Source organism: Python bivittatus, unplaced genomic scaffold (assembly GCF_059951505.1).
Source record: "Python bivittatus isolate LINGU-HERP-01145 unplaced genomic scaffold, Pbiv_v1 ctg000330_np1212, whole genome shotgun sequence".
Lineage (NCBI taxonomy): Eukaryota > Metazoa > Chordata > Lepidosauria > Squamata > Pythonidae > Python > Python bivittatus.
Window position 1 is genome coordinate 42,612,701 of NW_028277058.1, and position 23,743 is coordinate 42,636,443.

The window sequence follows — 23,743 nt, forward strand, 5'->3', positions numbered from 1 at the left end:
GCTGCTGTTAATCCCTATGATTCCATCTCAATAATAGAAGATCCCAATAACCAAAGATCCTGTACTGTACAAGAGTGCCCTGAGATCTCCATAGATCAAGTGGTCTCCAGACTTGACTGAGTGCCAGAGGATTTTAGGGTTCGAGTAGCTGTGATGTGGACTGGTTACAGTCATTACTATACATGGAAGAATCTATGCTCAGCAGGATAGTTTAGCCTGAAGTGATATGCAAACTAACATCATTAGAGGAGTGACAACTCAAGCTAAATCAATTGATGGTTATAGAGCAATTGACAACCACAAACAAATTTAAGTTTCCATGACCAGACCAATTACATCCAAGAGTCTTGAAGAGTCATTTCATAGCATGATCTTTGAGAAATCATGCGGGATGGAAAAGAGCTGGTGTTGCTTCTGGCTTCAAAGAGGGGGGGGGAAAAGGATTCAAGTAACTACAGACCAATTAGCTTGACATCAGTACTAGACCAGCAGTTGGTTTTAAGCATTTAGAAAATAATTCATTGCTTGCCAGGAGCCAGTATAAATTTCTCAACAATAAAACATGCCAAACCAATCTGATCTGGCCACCTATCAGAAAAGAATATCAGATTGGTTTGGAATAATGGGCATAACCAGCAAGATGAATTTCAAAGGACAGATACAAAGTCTCCCATTGGTTAGGAAAAATCAAAAGGCATGGGTATAAAAATGGGGGGGGGAGATTTGAGCAGCAGTACATGCAAAAATGATCAGAGGGTCTTGGTGATCATGAGCCAAACTTTTTTTCCCCTTTATTTTATAATAATAACAAAAAAAGAGAAAAACAAAAAGGAATAAAACACAAAGATACATACATTATCAAAAAAGCATTACATAACAAAGTGGAAAGAATACAACAGAATAAATAATAACAAAAGGAAATATAAAGTAGAATATGTTGTTACAACAATAAACAGTTACAATTCTATATATATTTATCTAATGCAAATAGTATAGAGTATATATATATATATATTTATTTCTAATACAATTAGATAACTATTGTGCTTTTTCCTAACCTACTGTGTTTTGTATAAATGAGTCCCATATTCCATTATATTTGTCCATACAAAGTCTAGGTCTATCGGCAATCTGCTCATAGGTGGCAAGTGCAATCAGGTCTTCAATCCATTGAGTAAATGGGGCCATACATTTATCTTTTCAATGCTGCAATATCAGTCTTCTGGCCATAATAAGGGCATGGAGAATCCATTTACGTTGTCCAGTTGTCAATTTCCGTGTACTAGGTATGTAGTTCAAGAAAATACTAACCTCTGAAAATTTTAGCTTTTGTCGTACAGTCACACAGAAAGTAGTGGTCAACTGATGGTTAGAGAGACCATTAAAAGTTTATATAACTACCCATCTATCCGAGTTGGACATCAGGAAAAATCTCCTAATGTAAAGGCTGTTCAACTATGAAACAGACTGCTTTAAATAAAGACTGAACAGACATTGGTCAGGGATGTTAAAGTCATGGATTCCTGCATTGTGCAATGTATTGGACTAGATGTTCTCCATGTTTGCTTCCAATCCTTATATAATTCTATGATTCTCTTATTGATTTTTGTTATATTATACAAAAATATTTATATATTTCTTTTTATAGTTAGTTTTTTAGTATTTTAGAAGCCACTCTGGAAATCTGGTCAAAGGACAATGGAAACAGAAAGTGTGGGCAGGAAAATTTACAGCATAATTATTTGAGATCATGCATTGTGTATCCCTATATTCTATGGAGAAAAGAGGAGGAAGAACCTCAGACACAGGACTGTTGCTTTTGGAGGTAACCCTGAATCTGACATACTGCCTAGTTTATGCCCCAAAATGAAAGATCTACAAGTGAAATACTAATATCCAATTGCTTATTATTCATGTGGCATTTCCAATTGCGAACTGTTTTTCAATGCTTAATATGCTCTCTGTCCCAAGCTGGAAGGGTTGAACTGAAATAAATTTCAGAAGAGCAATTGCAGTGTGTAGGGAAGAATCCATTGCACTAAAGCTGCTCTAACAGAATTTATTTATTTATTTATTTAATAAATTTATATGGCCACCTATCTCACATGCATGACTCTGGGCAGCCAACACTTAAAAACAGAATAAAAAACATTGTGAAAAATAACCAATTTTTCAAAAACAACAAAAACAACATTAAATAACAAGAGCAAGAATACTCAGTTAATACAACCAAGACTAAGAAATGAGTCACCCACCCTATCAGGGCACGAAGCTTATGGCAAAGTCAGGTTTTCAGTGCCTTGTTAAAGGCCAGCAGAGTCTCTTCCTGGGCTCCACTAGAATGTGTGAAAAAGGATTAGAAGTTTGAGAAGACCACCAACTAAACATTACTCAGCAACAGATACTGTGGCTGAAAACTTATTGAAATTCAAGGCTACCTCAAAATAATTCTAGTGTCCAGATCACAAGTAATGATTCTAATCTACTCTGTCTTGGTCAGAATTCATCTCTAGCATTATGTCCAATACTGCTGAATTAGACAATGTTCAGGGAACAATAAAGTTGATAAGCAATGTGGAGATCATAGTTTATAAGGAAAAATTGAAGTGTAACTTAGAAAAGAGATGATTAAAGGGTAGATATCTTCAGATTGTTGTTTAAAGGGAGTAGGCCCTGAATCAATGAAGTCAAATGATAAAAGATCAAAAGATTGGAAGGAGGTAGATCCTTCATCATGCAGGATACTGAAGGAGAGCTATCTGCTTGGATAGCCACCTATCACTGATGTAGCAGGAATGGATCTAGACTAGTTTATCTTTGGGATCATCCCAATTTTAATTTGTTCTCATCATATAATTCTATAGTATTGGAAAGACTAAGGTTCCCCCCCTCCCCAAAGATCAATTTAAGGAGAAAACAGAAAACCAGATGTACAAGTAATAAAGTCACTTCTGCTTCTAATCATGTGCAACTTTTCTGCTTTCCTCCATCTGCTAAAGAAAATATGCCACTTTTAGCATTTCAATAATATGAGGCAGTATTTCAAGGAAAGGAAGAGAAATTATGAATCACATGGAAGTCCCATGAGGTAATGCAAACTAGAATCACTTCACACATTATATCCAGCCAGAAAATTTGCAAAGCATTATTCATTAATGTGGGTAAGTTAAATAAACACCAGGATGGTTCTGGATATTCTGTTTTGGAATGCTGTTATGAATAGAATAACCATATTCCATTCATCTTAAAGAAGACTGCTGGAAGGGTGACTTTTTTTCACTGTTCCCAGCAACTAGCCACTAAATGTTAGGCAATAGATGAAGACTATTTTGTAAGTTGATGGGATGCAATGCAGAAAATGAAGAAGAGACTAGATTCAGAGTTCTACACAGATATGAAGCTCTCTGGGTGATTTTGAACCAAAGTAGGGTTGCCACCGTCTGTTCCCATGCTTTTACCTACATCCTGATGCAGAGATTAAGTAGGTGAAGCATTTTCTGGTAATATTTTAAGGGAGAAGAAGAAAAAAAATAGCAATAAGTGTACCTCAGTGGCTATTTGCAAATAGTTGTTGATCATGACACTTAAATTCTTGCATCGGGGAACTGAGTAACATGTAGTAAGTCTGCATGGCCTCTGTTTACTTCATTGGAAACAATCTTGAAAGTCTTAATGAATGTAGATGAATTGTTTTGTAGTGAAATTAATCTTCATCCTTCCTTTAATGGGGGAAGGAAGAGGAGACATAAAAAATGTATGGTAGCAGTGAATTTGGAGGCCCTCTAAGCAGTGTGTCCTTGTACCTGGGCCTGATGCTGCTGCTTCACAGACCAGTCCCAGTAGAGACAGGGCTGGCTCCAAAATCTTTGCTAGCTGTGTTAAAAATAAAATGGTCCACCCTCCCATAAAGATCAGAATTGTGCAAGCATTGGTATTTCCTGTAACATCTATGGAAGTGAAAGTTGGGCTTTGAAGAAGCAGGATAGGAAAAGCACTGACAGTTTTGAACTTTGGTGTTGGAGAAGACTCCTGAGAATATCCAAGATAGCCAAGAAAACAAACAAATGAATCATTGAACAAATCAACCTAGAGTTCTCACTCAAGGCACAAATGACCAGGCTCAAATTATCCTACTTCAAACACATTATGCGAAGACCCAGCTCTCTGGAGAAGGCTTTAATGCTGGGAAAGGATGAAGGAAAGAGAAGAAGAGGATGACCAGCAGCAATGTGGATAGACTCAGTTACAGTAACAATGAATGCACCACTGGAAATGGTGAAGGACCAGGTTAAGGACAGATAATCATGGAGAAAGTCTATCTATGTGGTCGCTAAGAGTTGATAACAACTAGATGGCACATATCATCATCAATCACCCACTCCCATTCCAAATACAAAAGCTGACTGACCTGACAGCTCAATTTTACTTTAGCACTGATGCTGGGATTGTATTCTCTACCACACCCAAAACAGCAGGCATATTTAGGGCTCCCAGGAAAGGCCTACACTTCTCTGTCCTTCAACATAAGGCAAATGCATAACAGCCACCCAATAGTTATCTGCCTCCCTTTACCCCAGAAGGAAGGGCTCCTCCTGAGGATTGAGGCCTGGGTTCCAGATCAAGTCCAAGTGGGTAATAGAAGCAAGGTAAACAATGCCAACAGCACAGCACAGACTTCTCATGAAGAAGCACCCAGATATATCTATTTTCTATATTATGAGTATTAAACATAACCCATCACTTAGCAAAGGACTCAAGGGGGGAAAATAATCAACGAGGAACAATGGTAAAGCAACTGAGGCATTTAAAACCTGATATTTCCCCTTGAAAGGGTCAGGAAGACATGATGGGAAAAATTCTTGGCCAAGTTTATGAAGAAGTGCTGCCCATCTGAAGTAGCAATACTAGCCTGGATAGACAACCAGTCTGACCTGGTAAAAAGCAGATTCCCAACTTAAGAGTATCCTTGCCAGCCATAATTATCAATGGCAAGAAAAAAGATGAGCCAGTTTGGTTTTCTTGATCTGAAAGGTAAACATCCATGGTGCCCTTCTCCCATCTGACAGGATAGTGCCTTTGAGAGATCATGATTTACAAGTCAGATGTAAACATTGAGGTATGAAAAAACATAGGTTGAATACATTTCTATGTGAATAAATAATCAAGCAGCTCTTTATAAGGAGAGGGCAAGAGAAGAAAAAAGAAAGAAACATTGTGTTTGCACCGGGGAGGTTGCAAACATGAGTAGTGGGTTGATATATTCAGATCCTGTACTTAATTTGCAAAAGACAATGCTGAGATTCATGTCTCTTTGAAGCCCCATTCTCAAATCTGGGTGAAGTCCCCTTCTCTTCCCCCTTCCCCAACATCATGATATATGGGGACATTTTGTACTGAATCAGTCATGAAATAAATTCATTTTGCACCTGCTCATTTTTAAAAATTTTATTTGCTATTGTATATTCCAGATTTAAAGTCTAGCGGGTAGCACAGATTCTAGAAACTAATCTTAAGATTTGTATAAAATAAGTCTATTTTAAGAGACTCTTCTTCAGAACAGATACAGAACAGATTTTTGTTAAAAGCAAACCAGGCTAGCCGTATTCAGATTCTTCTAAACATCAATTTGGACTCAGTGGCAGAAGAATATCTGACATTTGTTTATTTACTGAAATGTATAGCCTACCCAATTTCCAAGGCTCCAGGCAGCTTATATAAAAGTGATAAAATAATAATGTAACATAAATAAGAAACGATCATACAAGAATGCTTAAACAATAAAGAAGGCCTATAATATGCCTCAGTGAGAGCCACTATGGTATAGTGGTTAAAGGTACCAGGCTAGAAACCAGGAGAGTGGGAGTTCTAGTCCTGTCTTAGGCACGATGCCAACTGGGTGACCTTGGGCCAGTCACTGTCTGTCAGCCCTTGGAAGGAGGCAATGGCAAACTACTTCTGAAAATCTTGCAAAGAAAACTGGATGGATTTGTCCAGGTGGTCACCAGGAGTCAATACTGACTCGAAGGCACAAATCCTCCCCCACTTACACTCTATAAACTACTGAAATGACAGGTTTTGTGGACTTACAAAATGGCATAAGTGAAGGAACCCTACACATTTCAGGGAACAGCATATGTGATAGGAATAAGGCCACCAAAGCTTGTGTCCAGGCCCATCCTCCCTTAATCTCACACTGGACTGGAGCTAAGACATGTATGGCTTTATAGGTAACAACCAACATTTTGAACTATATCCCAAAAGACATGAGTAGTCAATGCAGTACTTTCAGTTTAAGGATTGTACTATGAAAGTGGTTCTTACCTATCAGCAAGCGGGCCACTGCATTTAGTACTGCGGCAATGTCCAAGTAGTCTTCAAGAGCAGCCCCAAATAAAGCATATTACAGTGATCCAGTCCAGAAGTAACAAGGGTGTGAATGACAATAAGGCCTCCCACTCTAATAGGATCATAATTGGTGTGCCAGTCAAAGTAAGATGAACTTCTCCCTGGTCTTCAACTCCATCTACTGTAACAGCAGTAACCATGAGTCCAGGAAGACCCCAAGTTCTTCAGGGAGAATGTGACACCATCCAGAGGTAGAGAAAGGGCCACCAGAGAACCCAAAACCTTCTGGACAACAAACTAAAATTTGCTGGAAATCAGCTTCAGCTTGTTTTGTCCCATTCCAATCCTGATAACATCCAAATAGTGGACAGAAGATCTACTGCATCTCTTATCCTGGAATGGTCAAAACAATGCCTACTACCATATCTTCCACTCCCCATAACCACTGTTTTTATGTATTCCTTATTTATTGGAAGCATTTTAATTCTACTCTTCAAGGGAAAAAAAGATTCTCAAAGATATTTATAAAGTTCAGTAATACAGTAGGCTTTGCCCACTGCTTTATTTACAGTATGAGGAATGGAGATCAGGAGGAAGGAGGAAAAAACAAAGTCAATCACAAATTCTTAGCTACAGACAGAAAATCAGAGCATAACCATTCATCAGGATTCTTCCTGGAAGACAGTTCCTGGCAAAGGGGTCTATGTCATAAGAAGGACAAAGTGTCCAGCTGAGAAGGTATTAATGTTTCTTCTACCTCCGCTGATCTTATTCATCAGTTTTCTACTAACCAACAAACAAATTAACAAAAAAATCTACTAGGATTCTTGCCCTTGTTTCTTACAGAAACACAATAGTCTAGTGATTCCTTTCTCTCTCCTATTCTCTACTGGCTAAAAACTACATTTTTCTTTAATTAGGCTTAAGAAGACAAGTCACTTCCACAAATATAAAGCGTAAGGAGCAGCTGCAGTAATCTCTGGTTAATCCCCTTTTATAAGTAACTCATGCACAGTATTTATAAGTACTGCATGCACAGTATAAATGCAGCTATAACTGCACATGATTATTATTCCTAATTCTCCCATAATTAGATGTGTTAGTGTGTGGCACAAAATTACAGTGCAAACATGGCAAATAAAAGATGTTTTTCTTTAACATATGCCCAACTCAGAATTACCTTAGAAACAGAAGGAACTACAGCCACCTACTCTATCCTGGGTACCTGCCAGAGATAATGAACTTCAGCTCCCAGAATTCTCAGCCAGCTGTCTTAACATCTTCTAAGACAAAACATTTGTCATATTTTTCCAGTCTTTCACTTGTGAAGGAGTAACTGTCATCAGTGCTGCTGGTAGGCCATTAAACTCTGAACTTGTTTTATATATTTTGGCTTTGTAATTTTGCTATTTGTTTTATGCTGAACTATTGCTTTATGTTAGACAAGTTTAATGAACCGATTAAAACTCATTGCATTAATCAACTACAATTTCTTGAATTGGTCATTAACTCTAATAAAAACTAAAAATCAGAGAATAAGTTATTCACCCCATAAAAATGCAATCATCACAGTCATAGATACACAGTAAGTAAATATGAAGAATGTTATGGAAAAACATTCATCCTTCCATGGAAATTGTATGATCTTTTTCCCCCTAAGTGAAAAAGGCCTTTATTCTTTTTATTAACTCCTGCTGTGGGATGAATTTGGGTAGAAGAACTGTGGAAAATATTAAGGTAAGGAGAATTATTGGGAGTTTTATTTTTGTTTTTAATGTCCTACGTATCACATTTCTGGGCAATAAATCTCCCCCCTCCCCCCGCCAGGTGGTTTTATAAAATTAAAAACTGATTGCAAGATGAGGCATCTACCATAAGCAGCAAGCGCCTGAAGGCAGTAAAATGTATTTGGTTGGCCCAGGTTCTTGCCTCCAACTGTAATACGTTCTTGGCATTGAAACGCCCAAAAGGAATTAATTCAGTTGTCACTTCTAAAGGTATCCTTCCATCATTAATTTATCCTTTTCCTCAGCTTGTGGGTATTGTTTTGTCCGAGGCCAGTTGCCAATGCAAAGCGTACAACACACACCCACATTCAATAAATTCAGAATCCCTAGAGAAGCAAGATAGCAGGCCACCTCAGGTGGTCATGAATGACATTTGCTAAAGTGGTAAGGAAGAAAAGAAGGTTTTTTTTGTTGTGTTCTGTGCATCCTTCCTGTACTCTCAATACCTCTAAAGGTCATCTCAAGATAGCTTTTGATTTAGCTAAAATGCTACAACAGTTAGCTCTCTGGGCATTGTTTAACCATTCCTCTGCCATTTGAAGATACTTTATAATTCCCCTTTCTGTCTGTTTTTCCAAATTTTTTTTTCATGGGACATTACAAACTTATTCTTTAGAGACAATGTTCATCAAAGTAGTTTTATGTGAGTTTGCTTCACCGTATAACATCATGTAGTTAGCCTTCTACAATAGTGCACATTGATCAACATATACTATTAGATTCTGTAGAAACATGTTAATGTACTTATTAGCTAGACATTGGCTAAATTCAACCCTAGGCTTAAGAAGGCCAAAACATTGTATTACAATGTGAACACATTGAGTGTATAAGCATTACTCCTTAATGAAAAGTTTATTTGTATTGGAATGAAGAAAGGGAATGTGACTCTTGCTTGGAAGAGGGAGAAAGAACAGAGAAGGCGAGTATACTCTGATGGTTATTATGGGGATGGAACAGTTCAGGCTGTAGCCAAGAGTGGTTTGAGCAGGAAATGGTGCAGAAAAGCCATACTCTGGTTGAAAACCCAGGGTTGGAGAGCAGATAGCTTTACAGTGGAATGAATGCCTGCAGAAATAAATGCTAAAGACATTTCAATACCTTTATACCTGCTAAAGGTTTTCTTATAACTTTTATGAGAAAGTATTCTTGAGTCTGGTGCTTGCATGAAGAAAAACAAAGATGAGTTTTATTTGGAAAATAACATGGTGATAGGAAAACCTCAGTTACTTAAGTCCATCTACAGCTAAAAGCCTATAGAGTGCTTTTGTCTTCTACTGTCTTGAAATGAACACCCCCCCTTTCATCATCTCACATCAAAGCTGGGGTGACATCCTTGTCTAGCAACTCCCAATAATAAGACTTTTATAAGAAATAGTTTGGGATTATATGACAGGAACCTTGAGAAGTACACATGCTGTACAATTTTTTTGGCAATATTGTCTATATTTTTCATTGCACTCAGTGGTATGTTCCCCCCAGCTTTCTAATAACAATAACAATAACAACTCATCTAGTATTGTTAATATTTTTATTAATATGATAACTGTTGATGAATTGCTAGAATTGTCACTAATGAGGGATCCTGGCTTCTTCCCTCCTGATTCTAGAACTTGGTTGGGAAACTAGAATCCTTGGTGCCTTTTGATTTAGCCCTCAGATTTCCCTACTCCTACACACAGTATTGAGTCTTAGAAGAAAAAACTTTCACTAATGCCAGTTAAAATACTTTAAACCTAAATAGCTTGAAGAAGTAGCTGTGGGCTGAGTTTAAAGGCACCCATAGGAGCTGAATTTGGCCCTGGGCCATTAGTTCCCCAGCCCTGCATAGATGCTAAATCTAGGAGCGGAGAGTGGATGTATCTTATCTTTAGAGATGGATTTAAGGACAGATGCGTCTGCTGGAGAATTGGGCTTGGAGAAAGGCAGACTTGATAGTCCCTGACATAGATTACCACCTTGACCCTCAGCAAAACTGCTGAAACAAATAAATCTGGTAATCCATCTTCCCTTGTAAAGCTGGTGACACAGAACTGCATGACCAGCATTTCATTTTTTAAAAAAATGACATTGTATTGTGTTAAAGTTTTCTTTTTAAATGACCTCATCATATTCACAGATAGTGTGCAGGTGGATAGCATGGTAAGATCCAGTAGGCACACTGATCATGTTATAAGATAGGGATAAATTATGTCTGCGAGCTGTGAATCAAATCATGAAGTGGGTGACTGATTAAAAGAAATGAAGGGATTTAGAAGTTGAGCAAATAGTAAAAATTGATGAAGGCACTTCCACCATCCCTTGGTTTGGAACCAGCTGAGAATTTAATTATCTTTCCAGTTTCAAATCTGGCCTCTTAACTGTACTAATTTTATAGATAAGATACCATGTTGGAAAATTGCACTGTGTATGTTCTGAGTAAACAAACTTAAAGGCATACTCTTAGTTTCTTATGACAACTATTTCCAATGATAATATGACTGGGCAGACACATCACAGATTGCACTATGTAAAGATAAAATAAGATGTCACCATACATTTATTTAAGACATCAGGCTCGGGTGACAATCCAGTAGATCAATTCCTGTCGCAACCAATGGGTCAACATTTGGTTGATCCAAAAAATGTGGACCGTGCACGTGCAAGAAAAACACTAGGAAGAATTTTTTTTTTGCTATATCTATAATGGATAAGGATGGATTTCACTGTGTTAATTAATAATGATGATAATGTGTGGAATAAATGTGTATGGATTTACAAAACATAACATTTCATTTGTGTCCTTTCAATATATCTTTAGAAGAACAGGGAGATCCATTTGTGCATTTTTGGCTGTTCAGTGGGATCTATTTCTCTCCCTTCTGTGATGAACTGCATAACATACATATAGGGTGCCATCTAATGGAGGGAAATGCAATGTGCTTGCTCAGAGGAAACAAGGTAAAGTGGATGTTCATGAAAGGAGTAGAAAAAATAATTCTACGTATGACTCCATAACAGTGTCTCTAAGTAAATATTGTAATTGTGAGGATCAATACAATAGATCAGAATGTACAGAACAGTTACCCTCTAATATTTCATATATCAAAATAGAGACACATTTATATATTATAATAGTATCCTTCTTCTTGTACCAAGGATCATAACAGAGATGCTCTTTTTCATATGTGGCCACACACACACACACACTTGTTCTTTGCTAAAGGCTATTTGGCTGTTGCCCTTCAGCAGAAAATAATGGTTGTCCTCCTGAGACTCAGGAAAGAAGACAGGTAGGAAACCATCATTGCTATCCCTCAGAGCCTGTCACCTGAGGCTCATTTTGTCTATTGGTAGGGCGAGTCTCATATGAAATTATATGGTAAAGAAAAGAGAAGTTAGAACGAGTGAGTTCATACAATTAAATATGCACTCAAATCTCCTGGAAAGCAGAGACAAGCACTGAAGTAGAGTCACTGTCCCAAGTAAATAACAGACACAAATGAACAATACCCATACAGATTAGTTTTTAGTGTTTTAAGAAATGGGAATAAGTACTTTGTGTGTGGGTGGGAGGGAGAAGTGTTCTTTAACTATACACTGCTATCTGGATTTCCTTGGTTTTATTTTGCCAAAATGCTCCAGATAGAAATATATGCCTTTTGAAGGCTTCCTTATTTTGTAACATGTAGCCAAGGAGTATGTGTTTGTTTATGTTCTGCTCTATGAAATCAGGAAAAGACACTGGGTTTGAAATCATGTCAAATAACAGTCTGTGTGGATCATATCTACTGATTGGTTATCCTATTTGGAACATGTTTCAAAATATGCTGACAGCACAGTCAAGGACCTTGCAAAACTTATCTGGGTAGCATCTCACTCCTAGCTAGTCTGGATGAGACTAAATTCCATTTTAGTCTAGTTTTCTGTTTCCTATAGTGGTCAACTAGATGCCTCTTGGAAGCCCACAAATAGAAAATGAGCCCAAGAATATCCTTTTGTCTGTCTTCTTTCACCACTGAAATTCAGAGTCATGCTCATTATGATACCAGAAGTGATATATTGCCATCATAACTTGATAGCTTTCCTTCCTTTATTTTTTGTTCCTTATGAAATTAAAAAAATACCTGCCTGCTACAAAACAAAATACAGGTCTCAGTTCCAGGACATTCAAAGTATTATCTCACATTCAGATTTAAATTTCCAGGATAAGAAGGCCTATCACGTAAGATTTATATTCTGGATTTGCTGCAGGCAGGTCCTTGGTTTCCACAGAATGGAGGCATATTGCTCCTGTTTGTCTGGGAAACTATCTGTCATATCCTATTTTGTGATTCACAGCATTGCCTGGGAAGAACCTGTAAATGTACTTGGGGGTTATGTGCAATGAGGACAATGGGAAGAAAAATGTATAACAATGTTAAAGTGCATTGGAGGTCATTTGAAAATCAAAGCAATCGTGTGTTGCACATCTCCAGTAACAGACCCAGCTTATGGTATATAGAAAACACAGATACAGGGAAATCCATGAACATCAACCAGATAGCTAAAGAATATTTGACCCAACTTCCTTCTACCAAAAAAAAAAACAAAAAACCCCAAACTCAACAACAACAAATTAAAATGTGGATAATAAATATATTATTTATTTTTTGTTCACTCATTCATTCAATTTCTAGGCTAATCCACTGCTGTAAGCATCTGTTTTTCCAACATTTAACAACAGATAACACTGAACTGTGGGGATATAATAAGAGCCATGATAGATAAGATCAAAGTCTTAGCAAAGCCAGCATTCCATTCCCAGAATGGCTGTGCATGGCATCTTCTGTACTTTTTATTTCCTGGTTAAAAATTGTCTTGGTGATGTCTCTACCTGCTCTATCTAGACAAAGGAAACCCTTCCCCATACATTAACCCATCTTTTCCCAACAATCTGACATTCAGATCTATGGGATTTTAGCTGTCATACCTTCTGGCTAGTACTGGTCAATGACTATGAAGGTTGAAGTCCACCATATCTAGAACACAGCAGATCAGAAAAATCATTAAAGCCAATTATCCTATCCCTGTCTCTATCAGATCCCTTCTCATGCATCTTCTGCAAGCATTTCCTGGATCATCATGACTTCACCTTTTTGGTGCTGTCCTGTTTCTTTGCCAAATTATATTTCTCCTCTCATGCAAATTGATTCACTGATCATTACTGCAATAATCAGAAGAGTGACACAAAGGCTACTGGAGGCTTAGAAACTGGGGACGATTTTCTCCTAATGCTTTTGCACAGAACTATATTAGTGGTAAGCATTTTCTCTGATTCCATTAATTAATTAATTGTATGAACAATATGAAAAGCTGAACAGTCTGTTTATTATTGCTTCCTTACGTGTGTTAATACAGCGTGCTTGTATATAAAACTATAAACAAGCCATAGGCATTAGATCATTTCTGATGCATAAAAGAAAAGCAATTGCATAAACATACATTTTCTTTCTATCTGCTATGCATCCCCCAGGCAGTCTTCTAGATAAGTATGTTCTGACCTATTACATCCTACAGGGATGTAGACAATAATATATAATGTACATAAGGGAATTTGAATAAATCAGTACATATAGTCAGAAAATTTGTCATCCAACTACCCATCTCTGATTCTAAATCAAGTGATTTTGGAATCAGGAAGAAACTGGAGAAGTTCAAAAGCACATTTCAGCTGTGATTTTTGAAACAAAATAGAATTCTTTAATTTAGATTTGGTTGGGAATTCTTTTATATGCACTCTTCCTAAGTACTGATACATTTTTTTTAATCCAATAAGGCTTTTTTTTTAAGGGTTTTGAATGATTTTAATAAGATAAAGCCTCCCATGAACTGAGCTAGGTTCATGGGAACTACATCAGCAGGAACATGTTCTTTTCTTGGCAACAATTACTTGTATGCTTGATTGATTTATATCCCACATTTTCTTCAAGAACTTGGGGCAACATACTTAGTGCTTCCCCACCTCCTATTTCCCTCCGCTTTCGATTTCTTTCTTGGGAAAGAGTAGGCTGAGAGAAAATGCCAAGGTCAAAGTCACCCACTGTAATATGTTCAGAGCCTGAGAAAGATCCCATTTTGGCTTCCTGAACAGTCCCACTTTATCAGTTAAAAGGAAAAACACATCACAGGTTCATACAGAAAGTTTGTGTTCCTGCCCAGGCCTGTTGTTGAGATTTCTATAAGCTAATCCCTTTTCCCTTTCAAAAATTTAATTAAAGAAGCCTCTGGCATTTGTGTTTAACCAGATTTCAAGAGCTTGACACCAAATGAGCTTCTGTGGCTGAGGGTAGATTTGAACCTGAATCTCCCCAGTGCTAGCCTAACACCTTAACCCAGTGTTTCTCAACCTTGACAACCTGAAGACATGTGGACTTCAACTCCCAGAATTCCCCAGCCATCCAGGGCTTCCGACTGTCACATATTTTATGATATGTATCCATATGTGTTCTAGAATTTGAACTCAATTCACTGAAACAGAGACCTGAAGTTAATCCTCCACAGCGCTAACTAAAATTTATGGAACAAGCTGCATATGCACCATTGTATTTTTGTACACAATTTTGCCTCATATTCCATTTTTATAAGCAATTCCCCCAGTGTATCATCTGTATTATTTTACAGCAATACATCATTTTGGGGTTATTTTCCATAAGTGGCAATTTTTGTGTACAGTTTTTGATTGGATATTTGCAATGCAATGATCAAAGAGCCGCAAATGTTGGGTAGTAATTGAGCTTCAATATGCTTTTCTGTTTAGAAATGCAAAATGAAATGCTTGCAATCCAAAGATGCACAGAGAACTCTAACAATGCAATGTCTACTATCACAAGTGCAAAATTAACTAAGTTGAATGAAAAGGTGAAGCAGAACAATGCCTACGCTATCCCTACTTTCATTCTATTTGTACACGTGTTGACAGGTGGAACAAGAAATTTATTGCATTATTAAGGGAAGACCTGCCACATTTGAATAACCCACCGAGGCTATTCATTCCTGACTTAAATTAAATCTGTCATGCATGACCAAATGTTGCCTTCCTAAATGGCAGTCCTCCAGATGTGATGCGACTACAATTTCCATCATCCCCAGACAGCAATAGACAATTGAAGGGGACCATATTGAGGAAGGCTGCTGTGGAGACATAAGGATTTTCAATATGTGATTTGAATTTTCATTATTTTATTTATACACACACACACACGCCTCTCTCTCTCTCTGCTCCTGGTAGAATTGTGAAATTGTATCCACATGATATCATGTCATTTTAGTTAAAGTAATTAATAAAGGCCTGCAGCTGTTAGAGAGAATGTCTGTACTGAATGATGTCTCTGATTTCTAGTGACTGAGATGCCACAACAAAGCAGGCTCTTTGCTATTCCACCCTGTTTCTTATTGGCATTCCAGAGGGATCTGATTGGTGAAACAAGATGGCAAACTAAACTGATCTTTGGTCTAATCCATCAAAATTATTTTTACCTGTTTTCCCCACTGCATAGAACTTCTCCCGCTTGACTCCACCACTCCCAAATGAATAAATAGCAGGAATAGAAAAAGTGATACATTCATTCAGCAGCATGCCAGCCAGGAACTGTCTCTGCCTGTAGGTATGTCCCATGTGTCTTTTATAATGGCTAATTAATTTAAATCACTGTCTTTTTAAATTCAGGAATGAAAGAATTTATGGAAGACAGCTTGTACCACAGTGTCCTTGGCCAGTGTCCTTGACTTTAAATCTACCCTTCCTGTTCTGCAGCAGAAACATTACATTTTTTGAAATGTATTCCTTTGATTCTACTTGTTTCTAATCTCTTGCATCTTTAAAAAGCGTTATGATGATTCAAAATTAAAGAAATTCCAGAACTCAGCATCTCACCCATTGACTGCATTTGCAAAACCAATGTTTATGTGGGTACAAGAAGAGTTGATCTTGGATTATTACTATAACCATTAAATACAGACTAACAACATACCACATGTCTACAGTCAAAATGAAAATATAAACGGTGTTCTGGATTCATCCTTGAAATAATTAGCATACCATCACACTAACTCTTGATATGAAGTTGTCAAGACTGATCAGTCTAGGGAGCGACTATTTTCATTCACAATGAATACATATGTATTTTATTATTTAGCATGAATTATCATATATTCCTGGCCTGCTGAGTTTATTTGGTTATTTGCTGCAGAGAACTACAGCATCAACTGTAATCAGCACCAGGCTATTAAATGAGAGATACCATTTTAACTTCCACAATCACACCTTCCCAAAATGATGCAATGACTGGGGTGTTCTGGGACATTAAACTGGAATCTCACAAATTAACCCAAGCACCCCATGGCAGTTCTCAGCACTCCAGTGGGCTATGCTAGGACACTTGTGGCTCCTCCATACAGCCCTCATGACACCATCTTGAAAATTGCTGCCCCCACAGTGTACCTTTCATTGCACCTGAAAAATGAGATTGGTAGAGATCCTGCCCGTACATGGGGGTGGCACTTAGCTGCTATGGGAGGTTATGGGGAGGCTGGGAAAGGAATGGAAGAGAGCAGACATGAACAATAAGGAGATGGCAGATGAGTCAGTTGACAGCATATCTCATAGACTGCAATTCAACCTTAAGACTCTGGCTTGACCGTTGCTGCAGCTACTGCTGTTCTTGAGCAGTTACAGTGTTCTCCACAAGCTATTGAACTTCTTTTCGGCTTGTTGGAGAAGGCATTCTGCTTTGACATTCTGAGTAATAATTCAAACATTAAGGTTTCCTTATTCTATTAAAGACAGTCCTTAGAGATTCAGCTACAAACCAAAAATGGTCCTTGTTCTAATCTTGTCTCTGCTGTGATTTCCTAACTCTAATTATATAAATAAAACTATATAAAACTCTGTCTATATATAACTATATATATATATAAAACTATATATACAGTAACTCTACACACACAGTGTGTGCATATACATGCAGTGTGTGTAGTTGCTGTATAGTATGTATATTTATTTATATATATATATATATATATATATATATATATATATATATATAAACTATAACTATACTAGTTATATATACTGTATAGTGTGTGTGTATGTATGTATGTATGTGTGTGTATGTATATATATAATACACACACACACAGTATACAGTATATATAAACAAACTATATCTATAACCAGGGAAGGAGAAACAGGCGCCCTGCAGAAGTTGCTGAACTACAACTACTAGATCCCACATCCTTGATTAGGACTGCTTGCTAGGAGTTGTAGTTTGATAGCATCTGGAGAGCCACAGAAACCTCACCATGTTCTTTTTCGTTTGTTTGGAAGACATTCTTTAATTTGTGTTAATGCTTCAGTTTAACATCCTCTTGTAGCAATAATAAGCCATTAAGTCTTCACCTTTAACACTTAAAGATTCCTTTGTGTAATCTTACATTTATTGGATTATGATCCACCTGAGAGATGCAACTTCCATATCTATTAGTTAACAGTGAACTGGAAATCCAGTACAGGTCTAATTCAAGGATTAGTTTTATGAACAAAGGAACAACAACTATATTCCGTCGTCGAAGGATCTTTACGTCTCCATGTCTCTGAGAAAGAGAGTAGTGACATGCGATCGTGAATATTTTTTAGTTTTTTTTAATAACTTTATTAAATTTTTAAAAACAAAGATAAAAAGTAACAAAAACTAGTAAGAAAACAGAAAAAAAGAATCCTCAATCTGTTCTTATGAGAGGACTAAATGATTACGCAGCACTGTGTGAAGTGCAATAAACCCTGAAATGGATATATAAAAACTATTTCATGCTGAGGATTGTACTTGGCTTTTGAGGGGGAGGGACAGACTATACTCCAAAAAATAGGGAAAGAAAAGACAAATTCAATTGGACTTATTTTATATTATTATCCCTCACTTTTTAAAAATAATCTTCTCCTGGAACATCCAAAAATAGAATTCAGTAGCTATGTTAGGAGGAATTCCAGGGATCACTCCAAGGCTTCCAGAAACCATATAAAGCTCTGGAGCCTCAGGATGTGGACCTCCAGCTGTTGTGTGCTTGTCTTTCTGCAGCGATTGTGGTTTCCCTCTTTCACTTACTCTGCTTAGTCATTATTGTCTTTGGCCGAAGGGTTACCTGAAGCTGTTCTTCAGCTTATTCTCCTAGCTATGTAAGCAAGCAGACACACGCCACAATGTGAGGTCCCACTCCAGAGAGGCTGTGCAGCCGCAGGTCAGCCAAGCTCTACTAAAATATTCCAAAGTATCTAATGCTCTGCAACTGACATAGGAAGCCTCATCCCCAAAACACACACTTGGAAGAGTGAGGGATTTAACCTTGAACTCCAACAGAGCTGTGTACGGTGAAGATTTATGGACCTTTTAAAGCATCTCTGAATTATTTGCTTGTTTTTGTTATATTTCCTATTTAGCTCTAGGCTAGAAGAGTCAGCCAAATAGGTCTTTTACTGGAAATATCTATTAAGACCCCTTGTTAAATGAAACTAGGCCTGAAGGCAAGTTATTAAATAAGTTAGTATCTGTATCTAATCAGAGATAACCCAGCTTTTTTGCTGCTATTTCCAGAAGCAGGAAGTGTTTCATTCAGAGAACACTGAATTTTTTTTTGTATCACCACAGTCAGTTTGTAGTACCAACATTGCTATACTCTATATTTCAGCATGTCTACCTGATGCAGCTACAGACTTACATCCTTGATCAAATAATTAGTACCAACAGAAGGTGGAGCTGAATCTAATCTCCACTCTTCCTAAACCTATTTTTAAGACTATTAGCAGTTTTCTAACAGGGAATTAAGAATGGAGTTTTAACAGCAAAAATGGATTAGGACTCATCTCTATAGCAAAGTTTTGTAATTAAGCTCCTCCATGCATCTCGATAAAGTTGACTTTATAGGCATACACTTTCCTTATTGGACTCTCACTAAAGAGTTATCATTGATGTTTTTAACTTTGTTCTTTTGTGTTGATTCACTAAATAAATTTTGAGTCAGCAATTTGACTCCTAAACCAACAGCCAATCCAAGGAAGACCCTTTAGAGTTAAATCCAGCTGATTAATGGAAGCACAGACTGGCATTGCATGACCTGCAATAACATGGCTTATTTGGCTTCATTTCAACAGATTGTACAAATCAGCCACTATGATATGGGAACAGTTTATAGCATGGCAAGGATTGAACCTGATTGCAGCTTGCTTATCAAACCAGGACTTAATATAATGTGTGAAGCAGGTCACAGAGAAAGCCACTGTAACTATGTTCCACACTATCTTGCTGAAGAAGGCACATACCATTCTCAGAACGTGTCATAGTGCCCTTAAATCATTTATGCAGGAAGTTTTAATTTATCCTGGAGATGAGGGGGAAGGAATGTTTCTTTCAAGAAACACTTCAGAGGATAACCAAGTAGACAGGGCTAAACCAGAAGTGACCAATACCATTCTTTCTCTTAGATTCCCTCAGGGGCTTGGGGGGGGTCCTGCAAGAACTCAATTGATTACTTACAGAAGTAATCTGACCACAGACTGCCCACGTGTCTTCAGTCACAGTTGAACTGGGTGATGTGTGTGGAAATGTGATGCAGCAGATTTAAACCGAGCACATTAATGTCTAGCACATCAAGAAAAAAGAACTTCAGAATGCATGGACGAACATTATGAATCAGAAAAGTTTTCAGGAACATATTTATAGAACTCTTTCTATATAATCTTTTATATAAATAATTCACACATGGTTTGCTTTGGTGATGGGCTGGGGGTGGAGCATTTCTCCTGAGGAATGACTCAATGTAATTGACATCTGAGATGCAGTACAGTTTCTAAACAGGAATAAGAGTAATACTCTCTTTCAATTTTACAGAATTTGGGAGGGCACAATGATCTGCTGTTTCATATTAGAAACACAGTTGTTCCTTCAGAACTTGGTCACTTGTTTCTGTAGAAGTCCAGAGAGATTTGCATTGTTGAAGCTCTTGGAGGTTCTATAAAACTGTGAAAGTGAAGATAAATCTCTTTGTTCCAATGAGAGAAAGAGTTACTTTCAAGCTGTGCTGGCAATCGTTCCATCATTGCCTACCAGAAAACACTGGTTTTAGGCTATGACTTCATGGAAGCATCTTGCCAATGCCTTGCCAGCAGCATCTTGATCATGGGCCAATCCCGCTGTCATGCCAGTTGCCATGCAATCATCACAACTAATTTGCAGCTTCCAACATTTTTCACCTGCCCCTCTGCAATGCAGCTGGCTGAGCAAGGAGGAAAGCAGGACTTAGTGGTTCTTACTTCCAGCTGCTACCTTCTGAAAGTTGCAACAGTGATGAAAGTCAGTCTTTGGCAATGGCAAACAGCGGGTGAGCTTAACCTCAGCATCCAGACTGAAGAATGTCTCCACCAGAACGTTTTGTCACTGACAATGTGGTGAATATCTAAAAAGAAAAAAGGGAGACAACACAACAATTAGTTTGATTTTGAGATTGTTTTTAAATGGCCAAAGCAGCATGTGGGACTGAGATTTTATTATGAGAGCTTCTCACAGTTATACAATCCCCATATATGCAATACTTCTTTCTATTCTTTATATTGTAAGTACTGTTTAAAAAAAGACTAATGAGATTCACTCATGATACTAAATCACAGGTAATATATTTTGCACAGATGACCTTTCATGTATGGACCAGCCACTGGGGTTTGTAAACCATGGTTTATGACTTAGCAATTTGTGGGATTCAGTCAAAACAACCCGTGGCTTAATGCAATACCTGAACTTAATTATTTAATATTATCACTAAGCTGTAATATGGTCTTGACCTGACTTTTGATTTCTGACCATACAAGTAGTAGTAAATCATTAGGAATAAATGATCTGGCTCTTACCCCTACGTTCACAAGTTAGATAAGAGAGGAGAGTGGCTGAGAATTGACTGTACCATCTCTACAGAAATAATAAGTGGTTACAGATTATTTATCCTGTGGAGGAATGATTATCTACTTGAGCTTGCCCTGAAATTAAAGAAAATGAGTCCTTATTTCAAGGGTTCTGCTGGCTGAGAACCAGTCTAACATAGCTCATAGAAAACACACTGGGAAGATGATATTTTATCAAAGGCAAGTTGCACACAATCATTATGTGTGGCCATGGAACAAGTGAGTCTTTAATGTGCCACATGCAAACATTTGGGTGAGCAAAATTAGCGGGTAGTGGAACCCTAGGCATTGGCAATCACTCCTGACTGATTTGGTATCCTATAATGTACGATGTAGCTCAAGCTTGGGCTGAGTGATACCTCTGTTTCTAAGAACATAAACATTGCCTCAGAAATTTTTTCAAGAGACAAAGGTAGAAGCATGCCTACATTTGTACAAATGGGATGTGATAATTGGTGATGTGGGAGGAAATGTGGGAAAACTTCATGCTCGTAGGATCTAATTTGTCAATTTGAAAAGACATTCAGGCATCTATAGGTGATCCCCACCAACAGAGGCACTACCTATTTCACAGAAGAACATGGCTCTTACATTTCAGTGGCAGAGAATATGCTTTGTATGCAGAAAGTCCCAGATTCCATCCTTTCCAGGTAGGGGTAGGAAAATGTCTACCTGAAACCACTGGAAATCACTGCCAGTTCGTATGGAACATGTGAGGCTATGATTAAGCCTCTTTCAAGCTGAACTTGAGTTCTGGGTGGCTGCATGAAGAAGCCCAAGTTGCCTTTTTGGTAATGATACGGCAGTGGTTGCCACTGCATTCTTCCAGCGTGTTTTTTTGTTTTTAAACTTCCCAGCTTAGCTTACAGCCTTGGGACTCCCTGGCAGTTTTCCATCCAAGCACTCATCCTATTAAGATAAATAAGATGGCAGTTCCTGGCTTTTTTTATCTGGGCTCAGAAGCCTGGGCTGGGCTGTATTAGTGAATATAAGATTATGAATCAAAGATAAGGCCCAGCTTCTATGAGGCATGCTCCTCACACCATTTTTATTTGCACTATCTGCAACTATTATATTTTTAAAAGAGAGTAGAAAACTGTACAATATATTGTCTGGAGGACCACAATGCTTGGACCTGAACTTAGGGTCCCAAGGGGAGGACTTAGCTTTGGGGTCAGCTTTGGGCTCAAAAGATAAGTGCAAACAAAAAAGTCACATGAACACATCAGACTGGGGCAAATGGCCCTTGAGATCGATGAAAACTTGTGGATTAGGTTTGCTCATTAGTTTGAGCAGTGATAGCTCTTCATGCAGCTATAAATATGTTTAGAATGCTGTTTCAGTCCCAAGCTGAGAGATCACATTGATGAGGAAATGACAGCAAATGTGGTGGGTTGGCTACCTTCAGTAATTTCCTGGGCAACTACTAGCTTTGTTATCACCAGGACATCTAAGCGCAGATAGGAGACTTACAGGAAATCAATAGGCTTCCGTCTAAAAGGTTCAAAGCAAGGCAATTAACTGGCATCAAAGCCACCTCTTGGAGAAAATAAATAAGAACAGAATACGGTATCTGCATATGTTAGCCATGCAAATAAGTTTAGTGCCCCTGAAAATACTAAGGATAAGATGCAGCAGACTGAAGCCCTCCCTGGCCCCTGGCTTTGAATAATATTGTTAATGCATGCCAGCTTTTAAATATAGCAATTTATTTATCGTCACTTAAATCCAAACTAATTACTGTAGTGATTTCTATGCCACATTTATTCTGGTTCCAATATTAGAACTGTATTAAAAGATCTTTGGCAGTACTAGTGCCAGAAGTTCTCTTAAGTGTGATAATTACATTCTAATTTTGTGAATGAAAAAGGAAGTGTTTTGCAAAATTTCATGCTTAAAATTTTGCACATCTGTAAATTCTATATTTGCAGATCTATTAGGAAGAGAAGGGGGCAAGAAAGAGAATAGATTCATTCTCTCTCTCTCTTTCATTCAGATTCACGTAGAATTTCAACCCGTTTTTGCTACTTGAACACGTATTTTGCAAAACTACAACTAATATTTGCATTTTAATGTTGAGAGAAATCATATGGATGATTCTCTCTCCTGTACCATCCACCCAAATATTCTGGTTTTAAGGGTTTTACCTGGGCTTCTCTCAGCACAGGCCCCTTTGAGGAAAAGAATATACAAATTATTTCAGGTGAAGACTTTTAAGAAGTTTGTATGGGAAACAAAATAGAGACCCTGTGTTGCATTGTGTGCTTTCTTCTTAACCTATTATTAGCATACCAGTGATATACAATTGTGAGAGTCTGGCTAGGATGTGAGACAACAGGAATAAAAACAGAAATGTATTCATGCAGTGGTTTCTTGGGGCTCAGTCTTAGATCTCAACAGCAAGTCTGAAACAGGCGAATCGATATTACAGTAAACACAAAAATCTTTATGGAATTAGGTACACCAGTACTACCCATCGTATCTTGCTTAACTCTGGTTATGATCATATAGTCCTCCTAGCAGCAATACAGAAGTGTCTGGCACTGCCTTCTTTCAAGATGTTTTTTTTCAATTTCTCTATAACCCTGGGTTTTCTCGGCATTCTTTTATCTCAGTACTAAGTAGGTATAACCCATTTAGATGTCAACAT

General features: G+C 37.7%; 1 protein-coding gene across 2 annotated transcripts in view; it reads right to left on the reverse strand.

Moving 5' to 3' along the window:
• Window positions 1-19,837: 19,837 nt before the first annotated feature.
• The window catches only part of TXNRD1 (thioredoxin reductase 1), a 50,248-nt gene continuing 46,342 nt past the window's right edge, over window positions 19,838-23,743 (reverse strand). For both annotated transcript variants that reach the window (XM_025164177.2, XM_007424361.3), the window contains one exon: window positions 19,838-20,594. In XM_025164177.2, coding sequence (XP_025019945.2) covers window positions 20,526-20,594 — 69 coding nt within the window. In that variant the 3' untranslated portion in view covers window positions 19,838-20,525. The remainder of the gene's footprint in view (window positions 20,595-23,743) is intronic.